Source organism: Scophthalmus maximus, chromosome 10, assembly GCF_022379125.1.
Source record: "Scophthalmus maximus strain ysfricsl-2021 chromosome 10, ASM2237912v1, whole genome shotgun sequence".
NCBI classification, from domain to species: domain Eukaryota; kingdom Metazoa; phylum Chordata; class Actinopteri; order Pleuronectiformes; family Scophthalmidae; genus Scophthalmus; species Scophthalmus maximus.
Window position 1 is genome coordinate 7697501 of NC_061524.1, and position 22737 is coordinate 7720237.

The window sequence follows — 22737 nt, forward strand, 5'->3', positions numbered from 1 at the left end:
CCCGGCGTCAATCCCCAAACATTGGCCACACAGTGATGCTGCGCGTGAAGTCAGAAATTCGTTGCGCAGCATCACTGCGTTGCACACTGATTTTTCGAAAACATGCATTCACACACACACACACACACACACACACACACACACACACACGCACTTTTAAAACTGTATAAACCCCCACTCGATGCTCAACAGAATTTTATCACCTTTCAGTTTAACATATTATAAGTGTTAGCTGAGGCGAAGCGGGCAGGTCTGACTGAATGAAAAAGAACATGGCGTGGATTACAGAAGTGATTGTCCATGCTACTGCATTCACATGCAGATTACATCTCATTAGTTCCAGATGGAGAATGGATCCTTGTATCGCTGTAATCCTATGATGAGCCCATATTTTTGGTGACACTGGATGGATACTTAAAGTCGAGGAGCTTTTTCAGCTTGTAACTCCTGAATAAAGCATCGGATGCTTCAGACCAACCCTTAACAAATCCAAGTCTATGAGTGAAACACAGAGCTGCAAAGTGGTGCCGTGAGCTCAGTGCTAATGTTTACATGCTCACAATGAAAACTGACACCCTGTCGATGTTTTGCAGGCATTATGTTTTCCGTAAACACCATATTAGTTAAGTTTTTTTAACATGCTAATTTTTCTTAGATTTTCTTAGAAAATATAATAATGTAGAGCTGTTGTAATGTAGACCAGTTGATGCAAAGAGGGACTGTTTTATTGATATGATTTTGGATGGATGGATGACAGGGATCTATATATTCCAACAGGTCATTTTAATCTGTTTCTCTCCTTCAATACAGGTCGAGCATCGCGCTCTCGCAGACGTGCTCACAACACCTTCACTGCTGAAAAAAATTATTCTAGGGGAAACACTGGTAAATCTCTAAGTGGAAGAGTAAAAGCCACCACCACGTGGCTGAACAGACATGGAAAACAGCTCCACCTACAGAAACACATCCACAGAAAATTCACAGCAACAATTATCTCTGGGAAATGCAGCGCGCAGGTATTAGAGCTAGATTACCTATGGCATCAGAAAGTTGCATACAACTTTATGTGTGTGTGTGTGTGTGTGTGTGTGTGTGTGTGTGTGTATTCACCCAGTGCAGTTGACAAATGCAGACTTTAGCAGCCAACAGGGGCAATGAAGGGTCTTCAGGTCTCATCTTGGCACACTCTTTAAATACAGACACAGCACCAACCCCCTGGAAGACGAAGACACACACACACACACACACACACACACACACACACACACACACACACACACACACACACACACACACACACACACACACACACACACACACACACACACACACACACACACACACACACAGCAAGCTAGTTATCATGCAGCCACAGATGACATGGATCGCTTAATGCGAGTGTATCAAACACATCAACTGTCCTTACACAGCCCTAATAGACCCATTTAGACACAGTCACTTAATACATGTAGGTCAATCATTAATGGACCACATGCACACGCACGTGCGCTCACGCACATGAACGCACACACGCACAAGCACACACGCACACAACGCACACACACACACTTGACTGGCCCTAAATAGAAGCGGATCTGACGACACTGAGGCGGCCCCTTCTCCTTCTAGGGAGCAGCCTATTTCTAGAGCTCTCCATTGATCTGCAGTGTCACTTTATCCTAAAACCCAGATCAATTTCTTTATCGCACACACGCACGCACGCACACACACACACACACACACACACACACACACACAGCACTCAGAGGGACTGAGGGACAGGAGGAGAACGAAAGAGAGGATTGTAAATGATTCCTTATTCCTCTTGAGGAATCCCATTTGAAGGATGTCCAGGTTTTTGCCATTACGGCGGCATTTGCGTTTACTTAGCAGTAAATGGATTCAGTATTATATCCCCAAAAAATTTGAATATCTGATGGTGGTTGCATAGGCAAACAGTGTTTTTAAACATTGGTTTAGATTCAAAATGTTGCTAAATGCCCTTTCAATGTAATATTTTTTGTAACTGCGAATTACTTTCCAAGTAAAATTCAACCCATCTGCTCCTCCGAGCAAATTGAACTATGAGCTATGAATGCTATTTCTTGCACGCAGGGTGAGGAAGGAGCGCCGCAGTGTACGGGACAGAGGCATGGCAGATGATGGATGTCTCCTTCGGGTGTGGCATGGTGTGTGTGTGTGTGTGTGTGTGTGTGTGTGTGCGTGCATGTGCGTTTGAGTGTGAGTGTGAGTGTCTGTTGCTGGTATATAAGGAGAAATGAGCTCACCTTCCCGGCCGCCATGAGTGACAGGCCCAGCTGGTGCCAGAGGTGGAACTCGTTGAATGAGAACTTCATGGCTCGCTCAAGACACTGGAGAAGAAACGTACACAGAAATACGTCTTAGCAACGTCTTTTTGTACAAGCGGGGTGTGAGAGCAGCACTTTTTTACTCACTTTAGATGACGTTCAGTCCCCACACACCACCCGCTCATCTCTGTGTCAGCGTATAATGACGTGATTGATGTGTGTGCAGATGAGCAGAGGATGGCATGGAGCGCCACTCAGTCAGATGTTATCGGTCATGCAGAAGTGAGCTCAACCAGGGCAAAGATCCGCACGATATTCTGATTAAATAATGTGCACTTAATAGAAAGCCTGCTGACCATTTTACATGCAGGGGGGAAAAAAGACATCCTGCCGTACAGAGCACAACCCACAGCGTCAGCCTCTAAGTGATCCAATTAACTGAGGACTGAGTGGACGAGTAATTCGTAAATGGGAAAATGAATGAACTAAGCTGTGTATGAATTGTGATGCTTCAGAAATACTTGCTTGTTCCTTCTAAAGCCACATGACGCTGCTACATAACAGTGCCGAGTGACCCTTGTTAACCCCGCTAAATCAGGCCCCGGCCCATTACAAATCCCAGTTTTAACCCCGTGTTTAGAGGGTTAAAGTAGAACAAGTTGTACGGTCTTTACTGTTTTGGTTTCACCTCACTGCTCTCATCAGCCTCATCTTCAGCTGGAGAAAAAAAAATCTCAGCAGTCAAAGTAAGAGACTAGCCGGGGAACATAGTGGAACATTTAGCAACTACAGAGCCAGGCATTTCCCTCAGGAGTTGGTGGAGACCAAAACGGAGCTAAAGTGGAAATTAATACTGCACTCTACATTTGCAGAGTGGACACAAATGTTATTCAAAATTCCCGCTCATGCAATCAATTACTTCTTAAAGTAAAAACCAGCTCCACTTCATTTGAGCAACAAGAATAAAGTGCTGCTCACATATTAATGCACCAGTAATAATGATAATCCAACAATAAAACAGAGTTAATAACCATCTGAAAGTGGTAACTCTGCATATTGAATACTTGGTGTATAATATCTATAATATTATAATACAACATTGGAATACCTGTTGATTTAATTCTTTAGATAGTCACGATCATTCAAAATTCAATCCTTAGTTAGTCTTTCAATGTTCGGACAGAATCTGCACAATCCAACACTACGATAATACTAATCCATACTTGAGTGATCCTCCTTATATGATGATCAATGCCACCTATGAGTCAGTCAGACAGGTGGACAAACCTCGTTTGAGTTGACCCCACTAAATTCTGCCTCCCCAGTGACATCAGGGCCGTAAAAGTAAGAAAATGTTGGGTGAATTTGGAGCCAGATAAAGAAAGTAAAAAGGGAGGAAGAAGTAGAAGACAGTAAAGGGGGTGATGAGAGATGAGATGAGAAGAGACAGAAAGACAGTAGGAGAAAAAAACATACGTAATCCCCGTGCTCAAAGTGATGAGCACATTCATTAAAAAGTTTGGCAAAGGCAAATCTCTTACTTACACATCTCATCTCTCACTCTGCTGCTCCCCCTCCCCATCAGTAGACCTCCAGCATGGAGAGAGTATAAAAGTGTGCACGTTTGTGTTTGTGTGTGTGTGTGTGTGTGTGTGTGTGTGTATGTGTGTGTGTGAGCACACCTCAGACAGCATGGCGTACTGCCCCCTCCTGGCCATGCCGATGGTGAGCAGGTCATAGACAGAGGTGGCATCCTGCAGACTGGCCTGGCGAGCCTCGGCCTGGTCAGGGAGACGACTGATCACCGCTTCGCCGCTGGCCTGGATAGAGAGAGAGGTTGAGTGAAGAGGAGGAGGAGGAGGATGCAAGGGGGAAAGGGAGGAAGATTAAGGAAGGAAAAAAGGGTGGCTGACTGTATGACCCGGGTTCTGTGTGTGTGTGTGTGTAGCTCACCATGGACTCTGTGATGAGCAGCAGCAGCACTGCCTCTTCCACCACGTCCTGAGGACAGAAGCAACTGCCAGGACACAGGAAACAGGAAATAGTATCAAGAACTGGAAGTCCGTCCCACACACACACACACACACACACACACACACACACACACACACACACACACACACACACACACACACACACACACACACACACACACACACACACACACACACACACACACACACACACACACACAAACACACACGGCCTGTCTGGAGGTAGATTGCCAGGAGCGTCCATTTTCACCTGTGGTGCTGTAACAACACACCGACCACCCTTGATGTATCGCGCTACAGCACTATCTCAGGTGACACACACACACACACACACACACACACACACACACACACACACACACACACACACACACACACACACACACACACACACACACACACACACACACACACACACACACACACACACACACACACACACACACACACACACACACACAGGTCTTCAAGGACACCAGGCGGCCTTTTCAGAAGAGGTAGCTGATGACAAAAAAACCCTACGACCAAATCGATCAATCTCTCCTCCTAATCTCAGACATGGATTTAGATCCTCACTTATGATTGTGTGGGCAGGATTAGTCATGTGGCCGGTGACTACGTACGGCTCACAGGGCCTGAACAACGAGCGCAGGTTCCCCGCGAAGTGGGAAAAAACAGAAACAAGGCAACAAGATGATGCAGATAACCAGCCTCGTCTTGTCAGGACGGTGTAAGGGATTTTTTTCCCTCTTATAATGTCACTTTCTCATGCCATCATATGTTGTCCTCAGTAAACAATGCCCTTTTCTGTTCTGTTCTGTTAGGCAATGTTATGTCATACTATGCTATGCTGTATTATCTTCTGCTATACTATAATATGTCATGCTCTGCAATGCTATGCTCTGCTCTGTTACCTCATGCTTCACCATCATATGCTCTGCTCTACTATGTTATTTCCCATATTCAGGGGCTCCATCCAAGAACCACACAAAAAACCACCACCACGTTCTCAGATGGACTCTTGTCGATGGGATGGTAACCTCGGACTAGAGGAAATCGACACCCACAGAGACAAAAGCGGCGCACACAATAGTTACTTGACACGTTCAAGTAACAAAACGATCACATGTATTATCAACTATCTGAAATGCTGAACTTTGGTTCAGCATTTTCATTTCATTTCGTTCACCGACCATAGAACTGGCTGGATACTAGGAGATACAGACTGAGACATGAGAGGCTCAGAAAAGAAAAAGAGAGTGAACACAAACCACTCAGTGCTGTAACGCTGCGGTGGTTTGACCGTGGGATAGATGGCGTCTTTGGAGGCGGCGGCTCCCTCTCTGTGGAGCCAGGCTGAGGGTGGAGGACCAAGTGGGGGCCAGTAGCTGTCTTCACTCACCGAGCTGAGCAGCACCCCCGCCAGCTTCCGTGCTGCAGACTAGGATTCAACCATAGTGCAATAATTTAAATCCCATGTCAATGTGCTGACGGATTTATTATATTGAATAATTATAATACACACAGAAACATGAGTAATACAATTACTTTGTATAATAATAAAAATAAATAATAATAAAATTATTATTTTTTTTCATAATACTCCACAAATGTGAACTAAAGAACTTTTTTTGTCAATATAAATTTTCTCATCATCTTGTAAAAAACATTGTATTACATTTTTCTTTCATCACATTTTCCGCAGATTGTTTTAAATGCATCATTAAATTGCCTGCAAGTGTATTGTTAAGTGTGCATATAGCATCTGATCTGCACTAATTTGGGTTTTGAATGTTTGCATCATTTAATTTAAATCCAGAAACAAATACCTTAAAAAATTAATGCAACAGGAATTACGGCCACCACTTGAGTGTGTGTGTGTGTGTGTGTGTGTGTGTGTGTGTGTGCGTGTGTGTGATGTGTGTGTGTGAGTGAAACAACTCACCTTCCTGAAGCTCTGAGACCCTCGTGACTCCACCACCCTCAGCACCCTACGCAGCTGGTGAGCACCCTGCGCAAGATGACTAACAGAAGGCGTATGTCAAAGTACTGTACAGGTTGTGAAGTTGTTATAGATACGAAACATGAATACACAGAAGAAGACGAAGCAGTCGAGTACGTGGTCTTGTGGATAGAAGAGCAGATGACTCTGTTCATACTGTGTAGAGTAGCACTGCAAACTGCTGCACATACACTGGGCCACAGATTCTGCAATGACTGGAGCCATTCTGTCACTGGCGAGAATTTATAATATCTTCTCCACCCAATTGTTGTATCAAACTGCATTAGTTTTAGTTAAGTTTACCTAATAAACTGGCAGCTGGTTAATTTTACGCTTCTTTGGCTTCTGCTTTGTCTAAGAGCAACACTGACACCTGGTGGTCATAAAGTAAAATGCATCTCTCCTGCACGGGTTATTGCAGAGCTCGATTTCCTTTCCTCCTCGCTCTAAAACAAGGACAAGACGTCACAGGCGAAGGTTCCCTCCATCACAGACCAGGATGAATCAGCAGAGGTCGCAGTCACTAAACACACCGCAATGACGTCACCCAAATGCAGGTGGATGAATTAAGATTTATCAGTCTGATAACAGCAAATTATATTACAAAAATAAATTCAAAGGAGGAACAAGTTGAATTTCACCATCAGTACTCGTGCTGTTGTGGAGGACGTTGGTATTTAATCTTCACAAAGTGTGCGTCACATTGAAACTTGTCGTCTGACATAAAAAAAAAACAGAGAAGTGGATTCGAGAGCAACAAAGGACCAAAGAAGGCAGACAGACTGTGTGTGTGCTGCGTGTTGTGTTTGGAGACCCACCCCCTCTGCAGCAGACAAATGTAGGCGCTCTGTAATGCGGCCTGCAGGAAGTAGCCCAGGTCCATGTCCACAGGTGGAGGGAGCAGGCTGCCTTTGGCTGTCTTGGTGTGAGGCGTGGTTACCGTCTGTCAATACATGCACAACAAAGTTTTCGCTCACTATATTAATGCATTGGTTAAAAAAAAAAGTAAATAAATGACTATAAGCCTAAAATGCAATTGTTGTTTTTTCTCTGTCATGCTCCAGTTTACTGTCAGTGGAGAACAAAATGTAAAGGGTCAAAAGTAAAACAAACTTGAGATGCAGAATGTATGCTTGTTGGTTTTACTAAAACATATACTTAAAAATCAACAAAACATGGAATTTGGCGTACCTAAATGTATGCATACAACCATACTGTCTTGCTTTACACTACTGAATACTAAACGAAACTATACATTCACCTAAATGCTGGAAAACAAAATAGATGATGAGCACAACTCCTCTCCACTGTACTTGAATCATGCAGACACATGGTATACACTTCTAATGTCAGAGTTAGTGACGCGACAGAAACACATAAAAACACGCTGGCGCCTCTCTTCTTGTGTGAAAACACACACCTTGTCCAGCTCCTGCAGGTAGGACAGAGCAGCGTCGCAGGCCCTGAGGTAACAGGACAGACTCTCCTCCTCCCTCTCCGACAGACGGACCCGGGACACTGCAGAAACCATCTGGTGGTCCAGAGACAGACCTGCGACACAAGGACGTCACCACGACCTGCTATCATCCGCCAGCAAAAGGCCAATAACAGAAATTCATTCACACGATAAAATGTGTTATTGTAAAAGCTTTTAATCATAACAGTTTGTAACTACTTGGTAAGACAAAGATGTAAAAAAGTGGCGTGTCGCCGCCAGGAAATAAAGAAAACAAAGTCTGGAGCTGGAGCAAACTGATCAAACAAATGTCTCAAAGGGAAATTCCTTTTAAACAGAGATCAGGTTACTGCAGAAGCTCTGTCACACCGGAGAAAATAACCGAGATGATGTCATCGGGGTCAGCTTGGGCTTGGAGACGACACGTATAAAAGAAAGCCGACATTACAAACTGGGCACATGAAATGTGAAACAATCAGGTATTACCAGGCAGCGAGGGTCTATTGAAATCTGTGTTGCATTATGGGAAGTGTAGTAGCCGACGTTACTTGAGTTGACCTCGTCTGGACTGACGGTGTCTTTTATCCCCCAAGTGTCATCTAGCTATGAACTAAAATCCCAGAACTGTAACTTTGAACAATACTAATGAAATACTATACTACACTAGTATTACTTTGAAATTAATTTAAAGTAACAAATCAACAGAAGCTGGATTCTTTTGTTCTGTATTTTTCTAAATTTACCAGACACGTTTTTCTATTTTTAACATCGTGCTGTGCAGCCCGTGACACCAGATGCCTGCTCTGATGTCCGTTAGTGGACTTATTGGTACAAATAAACGATGGAGCAGGAACTTTTCAAGACCGAGGCCTGAGACGGACAGCCGCCTCGGGCCAGACGCCAGGCCTAATCGAATAAGCAGACAGCTGCCAAGAGACAAGACATCATTATCCAAATATTCTCATCTGCCTTCATTCCCACAGCAATGTACAATACGTACACAAAGAAGCATGGGAAGGGGCCCCCCAGCCCCCCGCAGGACCTGATCTGTTTCCTCATGTAACCTCTGAGAGTCATCAACCAGCCCACTGTAAATATCATTTTGTGGGTTTCAAAACAATCAGAGGGAAATCAAAGGCTAACAGTTATTATAATAGGATTGTCTTCAGTTTCATGAGCATGAGGTCATGTCCGATCATCAGGAAACGGGGGAGTGTAACGACATGATGATGATCAGTGTAACAAGATTCTGCAGCGCTGTCAACATGTTCTGTGACTTTTGACCTTCATAAGGTTGATATTCAATGTGTCAAGATAAAAATACTCAAGATGTTATCCGACCAGAAAAGGGACATTGTTATAAGTAACTGATCTTTGGACAGCTTGTGTGTATGTGAGTAACATGTGACTCACAGTCATCAAGTTTTTCAAAAAACAGCGTCTGTATATAGAAATCTGTCTGCACACACACACACACACACACACACACACACACACACACACACACACACACACACACACACACACACACACACACACACACACACACACACACACACACACACACACACACACACACACACACACACACACACACACACACACACACACACACACACACACACCCACCGGTTGCAATAAATCTGTTCTGAGAAGGGCCCTGCGTAGGTTCTTCACTCTGCGTGTATCCAATATGAGAGATTATCACTCCCAGTGGCGTCTTCAGCAGAGGCAGCTCGAGAGAAAACACAAAGGTCGCGCACAGCGATGGGGCACATTTTTCACATCGATGTCAGCCACAAGCTGAGGTCGAAACTCAAATGCACCGGGAGGTGACTGACATAACTATCTGTCCCAATAAAGCTGATGTTTTCCAGCTGTGATTCATTCATCACAGACATTCATTTCGACGGAATTTCATCTGCCTGCCCCCCCCCCCCCACTTCCAAACTCCACAGAGGGTCATTGTGATTTTAGGCTTGTAATAACTGTCAGCAAAAAGGGATGAGAAATGGGATAATCAAGGGAGCTGCTCAGTCTTGTCTGTGGTATTTTTGAAGGGAAACAGGCCAGTCGTCAGTGATGCCTCTGCTTATGAATAGACCCATGCTAACAGGTAGCACATCTGCGGTAAATGTAAACTGTGCAGCAACTGTGTGAGCCTGAAAACCCTCTCTCAGCTAACGCAATACTGCGTTCTAATGAGTTGTTTCTTTCACACTTTAAATAAGCTGTTTTCAGACACTAACCCTGGGAAATATCCGCAAAATTGAGTTTAACGTTCACGTACCATGAGCGCAGCAGGAGAAATATCGAGGATCAGACACAAACAGCAAGAACATTCGCAGAATATTTAGGCAAGCGGTGGATCTTCTTTCACATGGGCTAGGGGGGCAAGCAGGAAAAGTTCCTGAAAGCAGCTATACAGTAACATATAACCTGCAAACCTCAGTCATTTTTCATGGCACAATTATGTTTGTATTCACTCTTTCCAACCAAAACATTCACTAGCTGCTCATGATCCGGGGAGCAGTTTGACACCATTGGCAGGGCTGTGGATTACATCACCACCAGCAATCATTTGCTGGTGATAAGGGTGTTGTTCTGTGACTTTTCCAAAGATAACCATGTATTTAAAGGGAACATATTTAGGTTTCACTTGTGTGTTATTGTAATTATCTAATGAGAAAACTAAGGAAAGAATGTTGTTCTGTTAAATATATTCAAGATGGATATTTGTACAGTTTGTAATATGTTAATTGGTCATTAAGCTTTGTTATAAAAACATGTTTGATTGTCGTTCTGCTTTGTGTCCCGACAGATTTTTTTTTCTGTGATGTTTCTGTGTTCCAAGACCTGACCATTTACTCGGGCGTGGACAGTATCATTTGCCCCTTTAAGTTCAGAGAGGCCTCGGGTACCTTTGATGACAAATGCCTCAGCCAGCAGTCGCAGGTGATAGGTAGGTTGGTCGTCCTGCGTCAGCTCCTCCAGTCCCACCCTGGCGCACATTCCCTGGGCGTCCCGGTAGCGGCCCTGCACATAGTGCACTTTGGCCATCAGCAGCAGAGCCTCATTCAAGTACCTGGGCTGGAAGGACAAGAGGGAATACGTGGAACTCAGGGGAAGGTTCAGCTTCAGGAGCTCTGTGCCATAATGCGCTTCCTTTTCTATAAGGTCAAATCAGGGAAGAAAGCGGAGGCAGAGAGGATGTCAGGGTTAGACGACGCAGGTTGAGCACCGAAACACGGAAACACAAACATGAAAAATGGCCGATGGGTGCACACAATTGCAGGCAGGTATGCATGGCGAGCAGGTACAGGCAACAGAAGGTTGCAGGTACACAGGGAATAACAAGCCCACGACATGACACTGAGGCACAAAGGGCGGGGAGGATGAGAATCAGGGAGTGTGTGTGTGAGTGTGTGTGTGTGTGTGTGTGTGTGAGTGTGTGTGTGTGCGTAGGGAAAGGCTCAGGTGATTACAGGGCCAATGATAAGCGGGACCAGGTGCAAGGAGGGGCGCTGCAGTGAGGTGAATGACGACAGGGACGTATGACTTAAGGACGTCGTGAAGGAACACGGATCACACTGACTGTGAGACGGCCTCGGCTCAGGATGGTGTTGAGGTGGCTTTTGGCCCGGCAAAGTCCGGGCTGGGTCTTGTCCATCAAAGGTGTGGCGCTCCGCAACAGGTCCATGTTTTCCTGCACACACTCCTCCAGGAACGTCTCAGCCATCAGCAGGTTCCCGTAGTCATCTGGGGGGGGGGGGGGGATTTGAAAAAGTTAGAAGTGAACTGGTTTGAGATCAGGGTCACGGGTTATTTGTTTCTGTAGCCAAAGCAAACCTCACTCTGTCCATTAAAAACAACATTTCCCACCGACTCACGGAGAGCAGTTCAAATGCACCACGGTGCTGAAGTCTATTTAAAAGCTACAGTTTCCATTTCACTCATGTTTTCCTCAAATGGCTTTAACACTGCGATCACATGATAAGCACTCCACATCACGCACCTACACTGAAGTAAGATATCAGTGTTTACTCATACGGTAAACTAACTCTGTCCTCCTCAGCCTGTGACTTACATTCACAGTGTCCAGAGGAAAACCACAGTACACACACTTGATAAAGCCTTCCGTTAATCTGTTTTCTCTGTGTGTGTGTGTGTGTGTGTGTGTGTGGTGTTTATGCTCTGATATACTTGACATATTTTTGCCAGTGGATTGTATCAGCACAGCCAAGGCTACACACATCTCAGTTAGGTGGGAGGTTGAGAGATAAACAGCAGGACGTGTCTCGGCAACAGGAAGACGCTGTTTAATGATTTGAGACGAGTCGTTGCAGCGCAGACTTTGGTTCAGACTCAGTGTTGCAATGAAGTAACCGAGAGGTAACACGGTCGTTGGACAGTCTGAGATAGAAGTTAAGTTAAAGTGTCAGTAATCAGTATGACATTCACAGTCACAAGCCCGATAGACAAATGGAGCATCAGACGGGGGATCCACACGTTATTTAATATTTTTCCCGCCAATTTCATAATGACAACATTGAGGATCTCTTACTTAGTGTTTTGTGCCGTTGCTTCACTGTAGAGCTGTGTGCGGCGCTCATTGACCCGCTGCCGCTGGCAATCTCTCTCTCACTCTCTCACACAGACCGACTGACCGCTAGCAGCCCCAGGAGAAAACTGTCCCCTTTGGCAGGTGGAAAGAATTAAGCATAAACTCGATAGATTCCGGTGCATGTTCCCATGTTACCCATGAGTTATCCTGAATAATTTTCTTTTTTTACTTGAATGTTTTCTGTGCACCTTAAACACTCAGTCTCCCTGTAGTTGTGTATTGCATGACTCAAACTGCCTTATCTTGTTCTTTTGGACGTGCTTAAAGTATTTAGCTCTGGGCGTGGACAGTATGTGACGGGGTTAAACACGACTACTGAGCAGAGTAAGACCTTGGTCTCTGAGTTTCTAAAAAAAATGTCTTGCAGCACTTTACCTCTGGTCCTATACGGACAAGATACCGAAAGAAAAAAACGGTGGAGTTAGGGGGCACTGTTGAGGGGCTATCTGTATTTGAGAGGTAGTTCAGGTTGTAGTGTCGTTCCAGAGCGTGGTTTGGAACAGTACGAGCAACTGCAGAGGGAAAATGCAAGAACGGAAAAGGAGAGATTAGAGTTTGAGAGAATGAGGGTTGAGGAAACATTGGGAAAAGGGGGCGAGTGAAGGCCGAGCACTTGAAACTGGAGCTGATAAAAGACGGAAGAGCCAATGAGTCACTTGTCACATTGTTAGCCAGAGGGAGACGGGAATCTACAGGTGGATTTGACTGGGTTGACTTGCGGCGTGTTCTCCCTAAATGACATTGCTTTTGTATCTTATGAGCGCGTGGCGCAGGTTGGAGGATGGCAGGATGCTCACTAAACATTGACTAGTCACTATGTTTTCAAGGCAGGGCCCAGAGAGCTTTTTCCGCCTGTAAGCAAACATCATATGACGGTTATAGCTGAAATTCTAAAATGTGTGTGAACCAGTTCCTGGAGCATATATGCAAGCAGAGGTTTGGGAATCCGAAAAAAGGGGGCCAAGCAAACGCGTGCTGAATTGTAAACTATTTCTAGGGCTCATTCGATCCACTGGCGCTCTGCCTCTGCGGCAGAAGGTCACAAGGATTTTTGTGGTCGAATTGTGCCGTTCATGTTACAGGTAGAGCGTCTTCGTTCTTCCTCAACACCTAAACTTCACTACAGATTACCGACTTTATGAGTCATCCTCCTCCTGAACGAGTGGGGCGATGACAGCAGGGGCCGCACTGATTTAACACATCGCCGGGTGAGCAGACATGGGGGAAAGTGCTGGTCTGCACTATCAGCCGGCCCCTGGACTCAATAAGAGCGTAACTTGCAGTGTCACCTGCAACTATATTTACTTTACTGAGATGAGAGGTGGAGGCAGATGCATTAGTGGCCGACCAAAGCCGTGCTTTATGAGGCACAGCGTGATAAGTGTGTTTGCATTTCTTCTGAGCACATGCACAGCATGGAAGGACTTCAAGGGTAAAGGCGGGCAGGGAATAGTTCGCCGGACAAGCTTGTTGTGTATCCTGTGTGTGGGGTGCTAACAATGTGGAAAGCCCATACAATAGGCCTGTACTGTACCTTTGATCATGGACACAGTCTTTCACTGTGTATATACTGTAAACTGCCAGCCAGCGACATTTAACTCTTAGATAGCAACCACTGTGTGACCCCTGCTCTGACCCACTGGGACAAATCATCGTAATCATCATCATCATCATCATCATCATCATTATCATCATTATCCTTCCATCCATTATTATGTGGAACAGATTAGTTACTGGCTCTTGTCAGCCTCACTTTGTTCAAATGCTTATATTTCTAAGTTTATATTTTTTTGGTTTATATTTTTTAGTTTATATATGGATTTTTTAAAAACGTATTCTGCTTTTCTTTGGAACTGTGATATAATCTGAATGTCTACATTTAACTCGGGATCAATAAAGTATCTATCTCTCTCTCTCTCTTTCTAGCAGATATATCTATAGATATAGATATATCTATATCTATAGATATAGATATATCTATGTATATATATATATATATATATATATCTATGTATATATAGATATATATAGATATATATAGATATAGATATAGATATATATATATATATATATATATATATATATATATATATATATATATATATAGATATATATATAGATATAGATATATATATAGATATATAGATATATAGATATATAGATATAGTTTATGGTGAAGAAACATTTGAGTCCGAAGTCCAACTTCTGGAGACTACCGCTAAATCTCCGCGCTGGGAAAAAAAAAATCCTTACTACTGAAATAATAATCATAAAAAACAATTGTTCAACTTTAAGGTGAGTGGCAGTGACACAGCAAACCCTCAGTGTCATTTCGAAGCATTTCTAGTACCAACAGGTTTCTGAACAGCAGCCCAAGCGACACAACTTCCCGGAACAAGTGAGGGGAAACTTCATTCCAACTCTACTTTGGAGCGGGCGCGCGTGTCCAGCCGGAGAGCCCTCGTCCCTCCAGCGACCGTGTCTCCGTTGCGAGCGGGCAAGACAAAGTCATTCACAGACACACCCGGACGTAAAACCCTCGGCACAGCACAGGTGTGGAGACCACTCGCTCACCGTCCTCGTGGAAGCGCGCGGCCCGCATCTGCTCGATGATCGCCGGCACCTTGTCCCACTGGCACTCGGCGCGGCAGCGCTCCAGCTCGACCTCCAGCCGCAGCTGGGTGAAGGAGACCCGGGACGCCATCGCCGCTCTGTCCCGGTGGTGGTGGTGCTGGTGGTGGTGGTGGTGGTGGTGACTGTACTCCCCGGACACGATGGGAGTGACTGCGAACTACCAGGGCGAAAATAAGTGTGTAATCTTTGAGTGCGCCGGGATGGAGGGTGGAGCGGGTCATGGGTAACAACGGCCAGTGCGCGAAGGTGAACACTGAAGCGCATGATGTTGTGCCTGTTCATTGCAAATGTGGGGATGTTTAGGGAGCGAGTCGTTCTGTCTACAACAGTTGTCCGTTATTCTATCTCCAGCAGGTCTACGTTTATTTGACATGTGTTCACCTGCACGTTGACAATGCATATCAACCACGCTGCACACCAGCATATGCACAGGTTGTCTTGGCAATGCACCGGTGTGTGTGTGTGTGTGTGTGTGTGTGTGTGTGTGTGTGATCTGCAGTTGTCTGAAGGAAGCGTTTCTTTCCTTGTTTAAGACCCACGTCCCTAATCTCCTCCACTAACACTTTAACTGGATCAGGTGCGGGGCTTAAGTCACAGCACTCCTTTTTTTTTTTTTTTTAGAAATGGCGTTCATTGCATAGATGAGTTCCGAGGGGAAAACATTAAAAAACGTTAATTTGCAATTGCTTGGCTTGCTCCCTGATCCGGGTTCAGCATCACTGGCAGGCTGACGCCGGCTATAACCTGCTGGCTCGGTGACAACATATTACATCTGTCGTGTCACCGCACTGCATCGAGCACAAGGTTGGACACAGAGAAAAACACAACGAACCTTCCATTTGTTTGACAGTTCGCGCTAACTAGCGAATGTGAAACGGGGCGGAAGTGTTCAGTTCAGGGGAAAAGGGGGAAGAATTCCCCAGCGGATGTACAACTTCCTACCAACCACAGTTACACACACAGGGCACCAGGGATCACTCACTACTCTGGGGGTTTGTGACTGCGACTCTACATCCAGCTACTCAAGTGACATCAAGTGAAACCTCGAGCCTCCTGAACAGAGATTTCGCAGCGTCATTTTCTCTCTGGAAACTTGACATTTGTTTGACACAAATCGAAGCTTCTCCTCCTCCTCCTCCTCCTCTTCCTCCGGCGTGCGCCTGGCTCGCAGCGTGCTCCTGTGCTCCTGTGCTCCAGGCTGACAGACAGCTGAGCGCCTCACACGCTGACGTAATAACAGAGACCTGCTCGAAGATTGTTTTCCGTCAAGATAGTTATCGGCATGCAATAAACTACTTTGTTGGTCCGTGTGCGTCCAGACAGTTCGTTTCCATGTTGAACACCTTGATAGTGTCGTCCTTCCCAATCCGGTTGTCTGAAGTATCCGGAAGATAACCCCCCCCCCAGCCCCCCCTTTGGCAAAATCTGTCTGCGGTGAGCACAGAAGTTATCGCAGTGAACCATCTCGCTACAGTTGTACACTCTCTGAGCACTTCAACCAATCACAATGAGCTGTCGTGTCCAAGAGCAGTCTACGGCAAGCGACTTGGCACACAAAACTTGTGACTCACCGTTATATGCTGTCATCCGACGCGTATCATTTAAGTGTGCACGGAGCCAGGTGGAGATACAATTACCTTCAAGTAGGTGTTACACTCGCCTTCACGGTGACTACATCATTGCGACGCTCACAGGAGTTTACACGTCTCGTCGTTTCAATGTGGTCTTGAATTGCAGCAGATCGTAGCTTAGCTTGTTTGCTAACACGAACGCTTCTTTGCGTTCATTCCTTTAACCAACAGAGTAAACTCTTCATGCATGAGGCTGATGGTGTCAGAGGTGTTTAAATCCATGTTTACGAACACTACGAACAATATAGAACGAGCTACAACCTAGAGAGTGTTATCTGGTTAAAATATTCAGAAACTGAGAGAGAAAAAAAAAATGTGATGTAGGACCGGTAGTGTGTGTTATAACGATGTGACGTGCACCATGTTTAAGACTTATGAAATACAGAACACAAGTCTTTTAATTCTGTCTGTCTGTGTCTCTTGTGTGTGTGTGTGTGTGTGTGTGTGTGTGTGTGTGTGTGTGTGTGTGTGTGTGTGTGTGTGTGTGTGTGTGTGTGTGTGTGTGTGTTTGTGTGTGAACAGTATGAGTGGCAGTTCTGTTGTGCACTGTGGAGGTCTGCTCCTCCTCCTCCTCCTGTCCTGCTGTCTGCTGTGTGTTAATTCTCAGGTGGACCAGCAGCAGCCCCTCGTCGTAGAGAGCGCAGCTCACATAACGGGCCATGGTCACGGCCGCCTGGACAGAAACATGGTCCAGGACAAAGAGTGAGTGATGTCTCCTCCAATCAAAATTGTTATTTGCACCCGCTAATGAACTTTGAACTGTCGTCGGCAGCGTCAGTGTCAGCAGCAGCAGCGGCGTTCACACACTCTGTGTATTCAAAAACCGTGGGTGGCTCTTGTTCTCTTTGTCTTCCAGCCACATCATGGAGCATCTGGAGGGAGTGATAGACAAACCGGAGACGGACATGACACCCCAGGAGCTTCAGCTCCACTACTTCAAGATGCACGATTACGACGGAAACAACCTCTTGGACGGGCTGGAGCTCGCCACAGCTATCACACATGTACACAGAGAGGTAGGTGTTTGTTTGCTCTTTTCCTTTTAGGTGTGAACATAATGTCTGTTTACCTTAAACCAGTTGTAACTGACCGTTTGAAGAGGGAGCACGGACAACGTGTGTTTACCAGCTTAATGCACTTGTTTTTTGCGATAATAGTTTTTGTTGTTTTGACAAAAATCTTCTATTCTCATATCATGACTTGTTTGCTTTCGTGTTGTCATTTGTAGTTGTTCTTTTTATCTTCTCGTCCAGGAGAGGGGAGAGAACAGCCAGCCAATGAAAGAGGAGGACCTCATTACTCTCATCGACGACGTTCTGAGGGACGACGACAAGAACAACGACGGTTATATAGATTATGCAGAATTCGCCAAATCACTGGAGTAGAGCGTCGCCACGTTTTGTTCATTTCCACACCAACAGCGAGGGATCTGCCCAGAAGAGAGGAGCCAGTACACGTGGGTGAACTCAAACTCAGAAGCTGCAGCGCAGTGGGGAAGACCATCATTTAATCTTTTCTCTCTCACAGGCGATCGATCGGAATTATTGGTAATTTAACAAGATTTTTTTGTAAATTCTCTGCTTCAGACGGATGAAAAGCAGGAGCAGATTTGAAGAAGGTTATACAAGTAATTTGATAAACTATAATAAAAAAAAAGGTGGAACTCATAATTCCTCTTTTAAATTGCTTACGATACGAATGAAAAGGAGCAGTTCACTCAATATCACTATCAACCATCTAGTTTGAACCTTAGGCTTAAAGCTTAAATTGTATTTTTCTTTGGGGACTTATTTTCTACCAATGTTTAGCTGCCAATGTGGACTGTCCATGTAAAACTGTGCTGTGTAAATGTCGGTCACGCACTCGGATGAACTAGTCTACACTCGCTGTCTGATACTCACTTTGGACCAAATGATTCTGTGAATCCATTTCATTTTTCCGTTTTGTGATGAGGATGAGGAGGCGATTGGGTCGTGATAACAGAAAGTGGCCTTGCTCAGATGTTTAGCCTGTGTGTATAGAGTAGAAAACTTTGTTAGAAACCGATGAGGCGGCTTTGTAACTTTGTAAGTGTTTTGTTGGGGGGGGGTTTGAAAGAGACCCATGGTTTGAAGCAGAGCAACATGACTCTAAATGTTGCCAGCAGATTGGCTCCAGTTGCCATCATCTTCCCTGCAGTCGGTCAGCTAGCAGATCCCTGACATGAACCTGTTGTCTTTAAGTGAATGTAAATTGGCGATTCTGATTCTTTATCGCCATGATAAGCTAGACGTGAAGCACACTGGTTGACGCTGCATGAAGCCACTTTTTTGTTTTTTGTTTAAGAAAAAAAAACAGTGGCTTCCTGGTTCTACAGGAAAGCACTTGTTCACAGCTCCTGTGCTAAAGATATTAGCTGCCTTTAAAAGATACTGTAACTATTATTTTTTTTTGCCTAGTTTAAAATGTGCCTGTTGGAAACGCGGCCTTGTTGCAAAAGAATAGACTAATGGGGGTAATGGGTTATATGTCCAAACTAAGAACGTATCACAAATTTTAATATATGAGGTGTTAGGGTTTAGAGTCCTGAGAACAGCTCATCCAAAATATTTCACAAGCGTTTTTTTGGCGCTTCCCAGAAATACACCCGCCAAATTTGAAGACAATCGGATTACCTGCTGTCGAAAAACTAAAAATATTTAAAGGAAGGATAAAGAGATTTTCTGGATTTATTAGTACGATGAGGATTCAACACTTCAGGTCTCTCTGTGTGTGCGTGCGTGCGTGCGTGCGTGTGTGTGTGTGTGTGTGTGTGTGTGTGTGTGTGTGTGTGTGTGTGCGTGCGTGCGTGCGTGTGTGTGTGTGTGTACACACTTGTTGAATACAACTGTGATTTTCTTCTCAAGTTTGATTTTTCATATGGATGAATTATATTTGCGCCATCCATTATTGTTTCTTCAATCATTTCAGGTTGTTGAAGGCAAATATTGAAAATATGAAGAAAAAAACAGAAAGCAGATGCAACTTGTCTCTGGTTTTGTGAAATATTAAAGGAGTATATAATCTACAGACTTTGTCTGGTGGTGCCTTCTGTTTTCTGAGGTGAATTGTGGTGTAGGTTTAGATTTAATAAATTAAATCATATTTAATCTGTAGAGGTAAATCTTTGGAAAGTCAGTGGTAAGAGTAAGATCATTTTTAAAAGATAAAAAAAATTGACATGATGTTAGCCAAGTGTGCAACTCCGATGAAGGCCATGAGATGGAGCTGCAAACTCCCATATAATATCTATTAAGATTTTTTTTTTTAAATGCTTGCGACAAAGTCGTTTTTTGTCAAACCTCTGTTTCAAAGGTTAAAAAAAAAGAAGCTTCGTGCTCAATTTAAAGGATATTTTTAATACATGTGAACATAGATATCTGACATACATTGAGGTTATGAAGAGTTGTTTCAGAGGTGACCTAGTGTTTGAAACAGAAAACTTGTTTCTGGAAAGTTAATAAATTGAACTAAGTAGTTTGTAAAATGCAGGGGTGAAATTGTGGACTCATTGTAGACATGTGTAGATAAAAAAGGAAACGTTTTAATGTATTGGTTACAGGGCCACAACTTAGCTCCAGTGAGAGGTGGGGTCCAGAGGCTGCATGGAGGCCAGGGAGAACATGGGCGAGGGGAGGTTGCCCCTCAGAGGGCTGTACCAGTCCTCGTGCTGGCGCTGGGAGGCCGGCTGTGGGGCGACACTGGGGCAGGGGCACTGGCTGACCGGGCCCGGGTGGCGGGAGTACGCCCCGGAGGGCAACATGGGGGAGAGGCGGGGGATGTGCGCCAGGGGCTGGGTGTAGTACTGTCGAGTCATGCTGGACGGCTGGACGTGCATGCCCCCCAGCAGAGCCCGGTGGCCCGGCATCACGCCCAACTGGAGAACCTTCTGGGAGGCTCGCTCCTGCTTCCGCTGTTTGGCTCTTCTGTTCTGAAACCACACCTGCAGGGAGACGAGGACCAGGGAGGGAGGAAGGATGAGAACCAAGTGCTGCCCCTCCCGAGGATATGATGAAATGCAATAGGGTTTGTTCAACTGTTCAAGTGGGACATTTAAGTTAAGTGTTGTTATTGAAATCGACAGAACTAATACTGATTCTTTTTTTTTTACCATGAGGACAAAAGACCAAAGCAATGGCATTTTTACTTACAATATCACAAATTTACGTTAAACATTTACGTTAAATGATTTCAACGAATAATGAATTATCAGACTGCAGGACTGCATCGTATTGCACTGCCATTTTCTAAGTCCCTTTCATTTCCCATTCTTTTAGCAGCACTTACTTTGACACTTTAGCAGAATTGTTCATACTATGAATTATCCCTACAATAATTAACCCCCATCTCTGTTGTAAATATCAATTTGCACATCACAACAGTCGAAAAGTCAAAGTGATCACCTGTATGCGAGCCTCGTTGAGTTTGGTGATGCGGGCCAGCTCCTCTCTGTAGTAGATGTCGGGATACTGGTTTTGTGCAAAGGCCACTTCCAGCTGTTCCAGCTGCTTGTGGCTGAAGGTGGTGCGGTGGCGCCTCCTGGCTGGAGAGGGGTAGGCCCTGCTCCGGCGGCCGAGACCAACCGCCATGGAGGTCTCACACAATGAGCCCTTCCTCGAAGACTCTCCTATATCTGTTTTCAGGAGGAGAAAAAATAAAGAAGTTGAGGCTTTGCGAAGTTGCTGAAAAGACTTTTGCTTTTTTTTCTTCTTTTTTTTGCAAACAATTCTCCGGCTCCTGTTTCCTGACGTCCCTGTGTGTCCCAAAAATTGTAAGGGCGCATTTCACCAATGGCTGTCTCGAAAAGGAAGGGATTACACTGACTTAATGGTTCCCACTGCCATCAGGCAACCCGAGAGGCCGAGAGCTTTAGCTGCCAAAGAAAAGCTCGTGAGAAAGAGATACCAGAAACTGGGGGATTTGACCGAGATTAATGGCACAATCACTAACAAAGTGACTCATCTGTCAAATTGGTGGACTGAGCTGACCTTGTCCATTCGTATCATGGTGGCTGGAGAAGACGCAGAGGAGGCAGATTTGAAGATTTGGTGACCTCCAATTGGTTTCCCTTATGGGTAACTTCAAATGAATTGAAATAAGGACATTTGAAATAAGAATTTAGTTGCATATCATTGTAAAAATAAAAAAAAACCTTAGAATACTATAACAAACACTTGCATGTTGATTATTGGCTACTTCAACAACTAATACGCAAAGGCCAAAAAGTGTAGAGTTGAAGCTGCTGAGCGAAACCGTGCTGTACAATTCCAAAGTCATTTTCAATTTGACAGTGTGATTCTTTTAAAACCAGCTCCTCTTCGACAGCTTTTTTGACAATCATACAACACTACAAGTCTCCATTCGATGGATGTAAGGACACCATCACAGCATCTTTATTATTTATAATAAATGTAAAAAAAAGAAGAAGATATTTTTCCTTATCCAACGATTCTTATTCTACTGTATATGCTGTCTTTTGGGACTCACCTGCGCTGGAGCTGACAGTGGCCATGTCTGAGTACACCTCTGCACAGTCTTGTTGGCTCCTCGCCGCTGCGTCCCCTGCTACCTTCACCTGGGCCATGACTGCAGCTCTGCTCAGTGACGGGATGGTCTGCACCGTCTGACGCCCCCACCCCAACACCCCCAACACACACACACACACACACACACTACTGACCATTAAGTCACATGTCGCGTCCATGTCCCACCCATTGGGTTCACCTCTGTCTATGCAGGTGTGCGTCACGGACCAACTTAACACATCATATGTTCATGCCTTTAAGTTCGGTGTTATTTTGAGATGTGATGCAATTTTTTTGGTGCATGGAGAGTTTCAACATTGTGGTTTTACACTGAAGGACGTACTGCTTGTACCACTGTTGCATGTAACTACATTTGCACTGACAATGTGAGATTGTGTGTGTTATGTTCATATGCATGTGTGGTTGGTTTAAGTCCTTCTTTTCTCTTAAACCATTAAGACCTCAAAAATATTGTTGCCTTTTTATTCAAGTAATTCAGGTGACAATCATTTTGCGCGATTCACAGATACCAATGACCTGCTGA

At 44.7% G+C, this 22737-nt stretch overlaps 3 protein-coding genes across 5 annotated transcripts in view; 1 reads left to right on the top strand and 2 right to left on the bottom strand.

Moving 5' to 3' along the window:
• Positions 1-16190, bottom strand: part of ttc7a (tetratricopeptide repeat domain 7A) — a 60065-nt gene extending 43875 nt beyond the window's left edge. The window contains exons 1-12 of one of the 2 annotated variants that reach the window (XM_047334886.1): positions 16063-16119; positions 14960-15176; positions 11357-11520; positions 10683-10851; positions 7726-7856; positions 7124-7248; positions 6249-6327; positions 5575-5744; positions 4263-4326; positions 3992-4129; positions 2289-2372; positions 1111-1215 (exon numbers count right to left, since the gene is read on the bottom strand). In XM_047334886.1, the coding sequence (XP_047190842.1) occupies positions 1111-1215; positions 2289-2372; positions 3992-4129; positions 4263-4326; positions 5575-5744; positions 6249-6327; positions 7124-7248; positions 7726-7856; positions 10683-10851; positions 11357-11520; positions 14960-15176; positions 16063-16119 (1503 nt within the window). Of the gene's footprint in view, positions 1-1110; positions 1216-2288; positions 2373-3991; positions 4130-4262; positions 4327-5574; positions 5745-6248; positions 6328-7123; positions 7249-7725; positions 7857-10682; positions 10852-11356; positions 11521-14959 lie in introns of both variants that reach the window. The other variant, XM_035606051.2, reaches the window with a different exon arrangement.
• Positions 15171-19700, top strand: mcfd2 (multiple coagulation factor deficiency 2, ER cargo receptor complex subunit). Of its 2 annotated transcripts, none has more exons than XM_035606053.2 (4): positions 15171-15194; positions 17173-17352; positions 17507-17666; positions 17904-19700. In XM_035606053.2, exons 2-4 carry the CDS (start codon positions 17174-17176, stop codon positions 18033-18035), a joined length of 471 nt encoding a protein of 156 aa, XP_035461946.1. In that variant the 5' UTR covers positions 15171-15194; position 17173; the 3' UTR covers positions 18036-19700. The 2 variants fall into 2 exon arrangements, with proteins under 2 accessions (XP_035461946.1, XP_035461948.1); XM_035606055.2 differs by lacking the exon at positions 15171-15194 and adding an exon at positions 16476-16662.
• Positions 19701-20007: 307 nt separating this feature from the next.
• Positions 20008-22731, bottom strand: prop1 (PROP paired-like homeobox 1). Its single transcript, XM_035606052.2, has 3 exons — positions 22156-22731; positions 21072-21301; positions 20008-20611 (listed from the first exon to the last, which is right to left on the bottom strand). The coding sequence occupies exons 1-3, from the start codon at positions 22370-22372 to the stop codon at positions 20240-20242; spliced, it is 819 nt and encodes a 272-aa protein (XP_035461945.2). The 5' UTR covers positions 22373-22731; the 3' UTR covers positions 20008-20239.
• Between the last annotated feature and the right edge of the window lie 6 nt (positions 22732-22737).